Source organism: Arachis duranensis, chromosome 9 (genome assembly GCF_000817695.3).
Source record: "Arachis duranensis cultivar V14167 chromosome 9, aradu.V14167.gnm2.J7QH, whole genome shotgun sequence".
Classification (NCBI taxonomy): domain Eukaryota; kingdom Viridiplantae; phylum Streptophyta; class Magnoliopsida; order Fabales; family Fabaceae; genus Arachis; species Arachis duranensis.
The window spans coordinates 29,478,151-29,488,258 of NC_029780.3; the positions used below are offsets into that span (position 1 = coordinate 29,478,151).

General features: G+C 30.3%; 1 protein-coding gene across 1 annotated transcript; it reads left to right on the forward strand.

The window, feature by feature from the left end:
- The first annotated feature begins 313 nt into the window (after positions 1–313).
- Positions 314–4,051, forward strand: LOC107465284 (putative pectinesterase/pectinesterase inhibitor 28). The gene is made up of 3 exons (XM_016084265.3): positions 314–796; positions 1,648–2,179; positions 3,318–4,051. Exons 1-3 carry the CDS (start codon positions 314–316, stop codon positions 4,049–4,051), a joined length of 1,749 nt encoding a protein of 582 aa, XP_015939751.1.
- The last annotated feature ends 6,057 nt before the right edge of the window (positions 4,052–10,108 follow it).

Here is a 10,108-nt window from a genome sequence, read left to right on the forward strand (position 1 = left end):
AAATTTTCTATCAACCTGAAAAAGAATATTAAAACGAAAGGATTTTCTATTTTGCACATTCAATCACAAAGACGCACTCTCTAGAGGGCTTTGACAGAGGATCGCCACCGCGCCTCAGCAGGCCCTTTTTTCCATTCACTTCTCCCGGGCTGCAACTTCTTCTAATTTTACGTATATCCTAAAACAAAAAATTTAACATAAACAAAAAGGTACTTAATTTAATATGTTCTTTACAAAGTTGTAATTAATTGTGATAATTTACATGCATGACATTATTTTGTAACCCAGGAGAAGGTTCTTGACAAATTCAAGAATGACGACCAACCTTGAAGAAAGTATAGAGGCAAAACGGAGAATCGCCGTCATAGGCATATCTACTGTCATACTAGTCGCTATGGTGGTGGCGGTTACCGTCGGTGTCAGTCAAGTCGACGGGGACGAAAAAAGCACGAAAAACACAAACCATGTGGCTTCGACGGTGAAAGCAGTGAAAGCCCTTTGCCAACCAACAGATTACAAGGAAGAGTGTGAGGAAAGCCTAACTGCCGAAGCTGGCAACACCACGGACCCAAGAGAACTTATCAAGATTGCATTTAATGTAACCATTAACAAGATTGGTGATGGGCTCCAGAAATCACATCTCTTGCAAGAGGTTGAGAAGGAACCTAGGGCCAAGATGGCGCTTGACACGTGTAAGCAGCTCATGAATCTCTCTATTAGCGAGTTTTCGAGGTCATTAGAGAGAATTGGACAGTTTAATCTCAACAACCTCGACGAAATCCTCACAAGCCTAAAGGTTTGTCGTATTTTATTAAAAAAATATAAGTAGATAATAAAAATATTAAACGATGTAAATAATAGATATATTTGATGTTCAATTTATTAAGTGTATATATAGGTATTCTAATATTAAGATTTAGGTGAATAATTTGAGATGTAGTATATTTTTATTTTATTAGACTAATTTTAAAAGAGCAATGCTAAGAGGCCAGCAATTTTTGTGATTGTTAGCCATCAACTAGCCATCAATGATGATTTGATGGTGTGAGATTTCATCCAATGGCTCACCTTTCTCTGCTGGTTACATGCTGACCAAAATTCAATAAAATTACTGGCCCCTAGGCTTTTTCTATTTTAAAATTCATTCTTTACATTGTTTACAAAAATAATTGTTTATCTAACAAAATCTTATTTTATTTGTCAAGGATGATAGAGAAAATCGAAAATCATAGCTAGTTGGTTAATTTGTGTTAGTTGTCAGATAATTCTGAAAAAAATATTAATTAAATACTTAAAAATTAAATTTTTAAAAGTTGTCATAAAAAAATAATGGTGATACTACAATGAAGATTCTATAAATTTTTTTTATGTGAATATATTTTTTTTTGACTCTTGGACTGTATGGTTAGATTTTGATATTTATAAAAGTGTTGTTTTTATTTAAAGTGTGGCTAAATAAATAAACCACACTTTTAATCAAAATATCTTTATGAGAAGATATTTTCACCATCTTCAATGTAATATCCACCAAAAATAATTTATGATACTTTATATAATCTAACTAACAGGGTCGTCTTATATCTTCAAGAACAAATTGACGTAACATTTTTATGCGAACATAACACTATGTTTATATTTGGGATGAAGGTATGGCTTAGCGGAGCGGTGACATATCAAGAGACATGTTTGGATTGTTTTGAGAACACAACAAGCAAAGCTGGGGAAAAGATGAAGGAAGCGTTGACCAATGCGACGAAGATGAGCAGCAATGCCCTAAGCATAATCACGGAACTCGCAAATACTTTCTCAGAGTTGAACGAAACGCGGCAAGATAGCTCTCATCGTCGCCTCGAGGATGAGTTCCCATCGTGGGTTGACAATGGTGCTGGGGTACGTAGACTCCTTCTGTCGAGTTCACGCAAGCTGAAGCCCAATGTGATTGTGGCCAAAGATGGCAGCGCAAAGTTCACTAGCATCAATCAGGCTTTGAAGAATGTTCCTCAGAAAAACATGAAGCCATTTGTGATATTCATCAAGAAAGGTGTTTACAAAGAGTATGTTGAGGTTACCAGGGAGATGAGACATGTCGTCTTTGTTGGTGAAGGTGGCGATAAGACACGAATCACTGGCAACAAAAACTTCATTGATGGGACCAACACTTATAAAACTGCTACAGTAGGTACGTGCCCTTTAAAAAGAATAAACAAGATTTCGTTTAAAATTATTTTAAGAGAAATGCTAGGGGCATCAATTTTGGTGTTTTGTAACCATTAATTGACTATCAATCGTATTTTTAATAGTGTGAGATTACATCTAATAATGAAAGATCACTCACTTTTGTTTTGATGGTTAAGTGTTGGATAGAAAATACAAAAATTTTTATCTTAAATTTTAAATCTTAAATCTTAAATCTTAAATGATACATTCTTAATTTTAAATCTTAGAATATAAATTTTAAACTCTAAATTTTCAAAAAACGAAAAAAAATTAAAATTTTTAAAATTAAAAAAAATAATATTACATAGAACAATAAAATTTATCATTTTTGCTAATAATTAACCAATAAAAATAATTTTGTACCTAATTCAAAATTCTAATAATATAAATAGGGTTGACAATGAGTAGGGTAGGGTAGGGTTTGGATGATACCCTAACCTTATCCGCGGGTTGAAAATTTTATTAAAACTCTATCATATTCTATCCGCGAGTTGAGAATCTCTCAACCCTAACCCTACCCGCACCCTAAAGTTCTAAACCCTATCCTACTCTATCTTACCGCAGAAATATCAAATTTTTTTAAAATAAATATAAAATTCAATCATTTCAAAATTTATTCCTATTAATAACATAAAAAATAAAAAACTAATACTATAAATTATTAAATTAACTAACTAAGTGCGAAGTAGAGTACACGAATGGATTTGATTGGGTTGGGTACCGCGGAGGATAAGGTATAAATTGCTTATATTATTATTATTATTTTGTTTCATTTGTTAAGTCGTGTGGACAATTAAAATGAAAAATTTTAAATTTTGTTAAAAATTTAATTTTCATATACTAAAATAGATTTATAACTACATCTAAATATATAATATTATATTAATAAATTAATTATTTTTTATATTGATTAAGTGAATAATCTTTCAGAAAAAATATAATTATAGAATTGTATAGAATTATACTCTTTTATTAAATCAAAACCAAAATTAAAAAGAAAACTTGGTAAAACAGAAACAAAACTCCGTTGACTCTTATATCTATTAAATCTCATGTATATCATCAAGCTAATACCTAAGAATGGATGCAAATTATGGCAGCAATTCAAGGAGATTACTTTATCGCCATCAACATGGGGTTTGAGAACTCCGCAGGTGCCCATAAACATCAAGCAGTAGCAGTAAGGGTCCAAGCAGATAAGTCTATCTTTTACAAATGCTCGTTCGATGGCTACCAAGACACACTCTATGCTCACACCATGCGTCAATTCTACCGAGACTGCACCATCTCAGGCACCATCGATTTCATCTTCGGCGACGCCGTCACCGTCTTCCAAAACTGCACCTTCGTGGTCCGGAAGCCCATGCAGAACCAGCAATGCATCGTGACGGCGCAAGGCCGGAAGGAGAAGCACCAACCTTCAGGAATAGTAATCCACGGCGGCTCGATTGTGGCGGAGCCAGGAGAATCAAAGGACCACAAGAACGTGAAGTTCGATAGCAAGGCTTACTTAGCGCGTCCATGGAAGAATTACTCGAGGACGGTGTTCTTGCAAACATACATCGGAGATTTGATTGAACCCGAAGGGTACATGCCTTGGCAAGGGCCAGAAGGTAATACCGGCATGGATACTTGTTACTATGCAGAGTTCAATAACATTGGCCCTGGTTCAAATGCAACGAAGCGCGTGAAATGGCATGGTGTCAAGCACCTCACGGAAAAATCTGTAGGTGCTTTCTTCCCATCCAAGTTCTTCCATGGTGACGATTGGATTAGGTTTACTAAGGTTCCTTACTCCCCAGGCTTAACTAATTTCACGAAGCACAAAATTTAAAGGGCAATAGTGGTTAATTAATTATTACTTGTGCTTAGTCTTTTTGTATTTTTAATTAGTTTTTAGTCATCAGTGGAATGTAAAGGTTATTTTTATTTTCTAATTATTTGAGGGCCATATTTCCCTTAAATTGTAAATATTCATGTTATGTACCTAATATATTCTTGTAGGGTGTGTACTTTCACTTTTGGCGTGTGATCCCACTTTTAGGAATTTTATGCATGGTAGACTGATTACCAAGCCCTCTTTAAATGTGTTTTAAAGAAACGTGACAAAAACAGAGATACGTTATGTTATTTAATTTCTTCCTTGTTCTATGTCAAGCTCATGAATAACCGTAATCCTATATGAAGTTGGTCCCCATTCCAAATGCATATGTGAAGGATGTTGTGTCATAGAGAGTGAACTAAATTTGAAATATGACCTAAATCATGAGCAGCAGCATCCTATTATGGTTAGCAAAAGTGATGTTTTCTAAATTCTAAACAAAAAAAAATCATAAATCCTTATCCTTACACCATAAATTATAAACTCTAAATTTTAAGATAAACTAATATTCACTAACTAAAAGATGATTTTTTTATGGTTTTTTTTACTTATACTATTTTTTTCTTTTTGTGGTTTACATTTATATTATAATTAGTTTCCAATTATGAATATTTTACAAAAAAAAAAGTTCAATAACACTACCACAAAAAGGGGATTTGTAAAAAATTAAACTATGATGTTTCATGTGTGTATTGTGTTTTATTTTATTGATTTAATAAATATTAAATTAGATAATAAAATAAAAGAAGTTGTATGATTATTTTTAAATGTAACCAATTTGATAGAAGTTAGTTTTTATTTAAAAAAAATCAAAATTTAGTTTTCTCTTTCTACCAATAAGTTTTTCTTTTTCACTAATAATCAATAACTTAATTGAAGAAAGAATTAAGAAGACAAAGTGAATTTTTCCTAATATCATTATCAGTTTATCACCATGAATTAAGGTTAGTAACTCTTATTATTTTTATTTGTAAAAATTTTAAATTTTAAAATTCTTTTCTTGTGATTAGTTTTATAATATACACTAAAATTTAGAAGCTCATGAATTGTCATATATACATGAATGGATAATGCAAGTTGGTTTAATTTTGAGGATTCCTTATTTTGAGAATAATATATTCGTTTTATTTATTTTTTTGTCTCTTTTTACTTGGTTAAGAGTAGATATTTATCAGTTAACTATATGATCATCATCAGTTAAAACATCATGCTTATTTTTTTTCATTTCTATCTGCTATTGTGGTGTATCAACCGTTCTAAATCCTAGCAAGATTGAATTATTTATTTGGAACTCAGATTCTATGTCCTTGTAAGAATTGCAATAATTTTTATTCTTTTTCGAGTGTCTTTTCTCTTGTTTACTTGATAATCTTCAATTGCCAATTATTAAATTGAAGGAATGATGCATAGGATGGATCAAAATGGTGGCATAAATTTGATTCACAAATATTTAGTAATAATGCACTCTATGTTTTTGTTATTTTGCTTCTTAAAATTGGAATCGTTTAATTTAGTTTAGTGTAATAACTCTCTTGTATTCTTTGTATATTGAAGAATTACTACTTAATTACTGTCATGAAATAATTTACATATCTGATTCACTTCTGCTCCACTTTTGTTCATTTTCTTGAATTTCATGATTATGCTTAAATTTTATACGTTACTACTTTGGTTTAGTTTAAGTGCTAGACGAGGATATGATATGTGGCACTTATACCATAGCTTCTAAATCAATGTAAGAACCATTTTCTTCTTAAGGTTTTAACTTTTAAAATTTGACTCTTATTATCAGGTTTTTTATCTACTATGAATGACCATGTATCTAGAAAACACTATTGCTTAAACCTCATTGCCATGGATGACAAAAAATATATTAGTTATGGTGTTGTTTTTGTATCATCTGGTATACACCATGATTATTGTCATTTGTTTAAGGATTACATTTTTAGTAGAATGGATGTTGAAGCTTTCGACGGTACTTCTCTCTCTATCTCTTTTTCGTTCAAAAATTTGTGATAACAGTGAAAATGTAATGTGAATTTTGATAATGACAGTGTTTGATGATGAAAATCAAGCACAGGAGAATAGCTTCATATATGTGAGTGCTATTTCTTCTTTTTCCAGTTTCGGTTTGTAAATTATAGCAGCTATAATCTTTCAAATAGCTTAAATTATAGCTTAGTTGACTCTGTTAAAGAATTACTATTTATTAACAACGAAAGTTTGAAGGGAATCTGCTTGACATGAATGCTTACTTGGAAATTACTATTTATTAATGCTTACAAGAGGAAGAGGATCAAGAACAGAAGCAGTTATTAGAACTTGTTCCAAGTACTACCAATAAGAATAAGAAGAGTGGGTTGGAATATGATGAGATTAAGAAGCACTTCAATTTTCCAATCAGAGAAGCTGTTACCAAGATTAACATTGGTTTGACATTATTGAAGAGAAGGTATAGAGAATTCGGCATCAATCACTGGCCTTATAGAAAATTAAGGCAGGCTTGTTTTAAAGCTAATTATAAAAGGAGAGGAAATTTTTGGCCTCTAAATTTTATTCATCATCACTTAGTTAGGATATTTGTCTTATATATTCATATTCTAAGTAGTAAAAAGTATAATACTTATTAGATAATTTAAATACATTATTAGATATTAACATAGTTTAAGAAATTGGATGATAAGTTTGACTGATTAGTGATTTGTAATACTTATATTTTGGTTAATTTAGTAAGATAAATTTTTGTATAGAAATTATTATTTTTTATTTCTAATACTAAAAAATTATATATTATGTTTAATATTTTGTTTATGAATTATATAATATTTTATTTATGGATTATGATTTTTATTATTATGAAATTTTAATAAAAAAATGTCATTTTAACCAATAAAATTATCACTTTTATCCGGTAAAAACGACGATTTTAAATGTCATTTTAACCAATAAAAATGTTACTGTCAGAATAAAAATGACAGTTTAAAAATACAATTTTAATCCGGTAAAAACAGCATTTTTAAATATTATTTTAACTAACTAAAATACCACTCTGTTAGGATAAAAATGGTAGTTCAAAAATACCATTTTAACCAACTAATAACGTCGTTTTAACCAACTAGAAAATGTTGTTTTATTTGGAAATAATGACAGTTTGAATCGTCGTTTTAACCTATCTAAAAACCGTTGTAATAATTAGAATGACGATCAGAATTATATTACTTTCTGAAATCGTCGTTCTTAATAATGATGGAGGTTCAAACCTCTGTCAATACCAAAAAAATCGTCTTTTTTACAGATTTTTTGTAGTGTCCCTCTTTTTTATTATTATATTCTTATAAGAGGGATAAGAATTATAATTATAATGATATATATGTATATAATATTTGTAAGTTATTTGTGTAAAATATATATATATATGTTTTTTTAAGAAAAAAACTTTTAATTTTTTTTAAAAAAATAACTATCGTTACAATTTTAAATAAAAGACTTTCATTTTATTATTAAGTAGATAGAATCGTCGTAATATACTTGCTATGAGAATAACGCGGTGAGAAGTATGATAATTGGATAGTAAAGATATTAAACTAGTTTATTTTTAGGCCAATGCTACTGTGATAAAAAGTGATTTTTTTCCTCACTTGCTAAAATTAATGTGTTGGAGAAGAAAAAAAAACACGTGATGGAATGTTAGTCTGCCATTGTCTGACAAGGCTATTTACAGAGTGAATAAAATATGGGCCAAATTTAAGTTATAGAAGCTAATTTTATTTTTTCTTTGTGAATGTGTGGGGCTTAAAAAAAAATTAATAAAAATTATTTAAAAATAAACTTTTGACACGGTCAAATTACTCCCACTAAATATATTTCATTTTTTATATATATTTTATATTATTTAATTAGTGTGAATAATAAAAAAATTATATTTTTATTGTTGAATATTCAATTTCTTACGTTAAATATAATTAAAAGTTTATATGTTTAATTTTAAATATTCTATTGTTATTATATATTGATGTAACAGAATTTTTTTTGTATTTTTTAAATTAAAATATTTATGGTTGATGTTATAATTATTTTGGTTTATTTAATATTATAATTTTATAAAAATAATAATAATAATAATAATAATATATTTGATCTTTAAAAGATTAACGTCATGTTTAATGCTATAACATTCGTTAATAATAATAATAATAAATCCTCTTAGGTTACATTTAAAAAAAAGAAAAAAAAAGAAAGAAACCCTAAATTGTTGTAAAACAACTAAATAAATAAATAAGGAAGATATAATATAAAATAAAGAAGTGTTGATAGAAGACTCTAATATTAATATAATTAGCTCAATAGAAATTATTCATATATTATAAGTAGTAACAAAAGAAAGAGAGAGAGAGAAACTATTCATAAAGAATAAAGAGAGAAAGATATTTTAGTAATATAAAAGAAGAGAGAGGATTTTATTATTGCTTGTGTGTTGTACGTAAGGCTATGAAGCCTTATTTATAGCTTTACAAATTCAGCTTTCATTAAAATTGGTCTACATAATAATCTAATCTTTCTTTCTTGAAAACTTCAGCATTAATGGGCATCCATCTGTCATTCTTATCACAACACTCTCCCTTGGATGACCATTTAGGATTATTGCCTCGTTAAAACCTTACTAAAGAAAAACCCAGTGGGAAAAAACCTTAGTAAAGGAAAAAGAGTACAATATCCATTAGTGATGGGGACTGCCTCATTAAAAACATTGTCAAGAAAAACCTAATGGAAAAAAAACCTGATCAAGGAAAAAAGAGTACAGTCTCCCCCTCTTGCCGATATCATTTAATGTCTCGAAATCGACGCATCCCAATCTCATGTACCAATCTTTCAAAGGAGGATTTTAGGAGTGACTTTGTAAATAAATCTGCCAGATTGTCACTTGAGTGGATCTGTTGGACATCAATTGTCCCTTGATTTTGAAGATCATGAGTGAAGAAGAATTTGGGAGAAATATGCTTTGTTCTATCGCCTTTGATGTATCCACCTTTAAGTTGAGCAATGCATGATGTATTATCTTCAAACAGGACAGTTGGAGCTATCACCCTTAAGTTGAGCAATGCATGCTGTATTATCTTCAAACAGGACAGTTGGAGCTATCTTATGATCAATCAGTCCACATGATGACAGAATATATTGGATCAAACTCCGGAGCCAAAAACACTCGCGACTTGCTTCATGAATCGCTAATATTTTGGCATGATTAGAGGATGTTGCAGCAATCGTCTGTTTCGTGTACCTCCATGATATAGCTGTTCCACCATATGTGAACAGGTATCCTGTTTGAGATCTCCCTTTATGTGGATCAGACAAGTATCCGGCATCTGCATAGCCAACTAGCTGTGACTTGGATCCATAGGGATAAAACAATCCCATATCAATCGTTCCATGAAGATATCGAAAAATTTGTTTGATTCCACTCCAATTTCTTCTGGTTGGAGAGGAACTATATCTTGCTAATAAGTTCACCTGGAATGATATGTCAGGTCACGTATTATTAGCAAGATACATTAGCGCTCCAATGGCACTAAAATATGGTACTTCTGGACCAAGGATATCTTCATTCTCTTCTTTAAGACGGAATTGATCCTTTTCCACATCTAAAGATCTTACAATCATTGGGGTACTTAATGGATGTGACTTATCCATATAAAATCTCTTTAAGATCTTTCGTGTGTATGTTGTTTGATGAATAAAGATCCCATCTTTTGTATGCTCGATCTGCAGGTCGAGACGAAATTTAGTCTTTCCAAGATCTTTCATCTCAAACTATTTTTTTAGAGTTTTTATAATTGTTGGAATCTCTTCAGGAGTCCCAATGATATTTAAATCATCAACGTACACAGCAATTATAATGAACCCATATGTAGTTTTCTTTATGAAAACACATGGGCAGATATCATCATTCTTGAATCCGTTTTTGGCCAGATACTCAGTAAGACGATTATACTACATTCGTCCAGATTGCTT

What these genes read in the sequence shown, in the direction of transcription:
- LOC107465284 (XM_016084265.3), top strand. Translation starts at nt 314, where the DNA reads ATGACGACCAACCTTGAAGAAAGTATAGAGGCAAAACGGAGAATCGCC. An exon ending in AAATCCTCACAAGCCTAAAG is followed by an intron (nt 797 to 1,647) that starts GTTTGTCGTATT and finishes TTTGGGATGAAG; the next exon opens with GTATGGCTTAGCGGAGCGGT. An exon ending in TTATAAAACTGCTACAGTAG is followed by an intron (nt 2,180 to 3,317) that starts GTACGTGCCCTT and finishes AAATTATGGCAG; the next exon opens with CAATTCAAGGAGATTACTTT.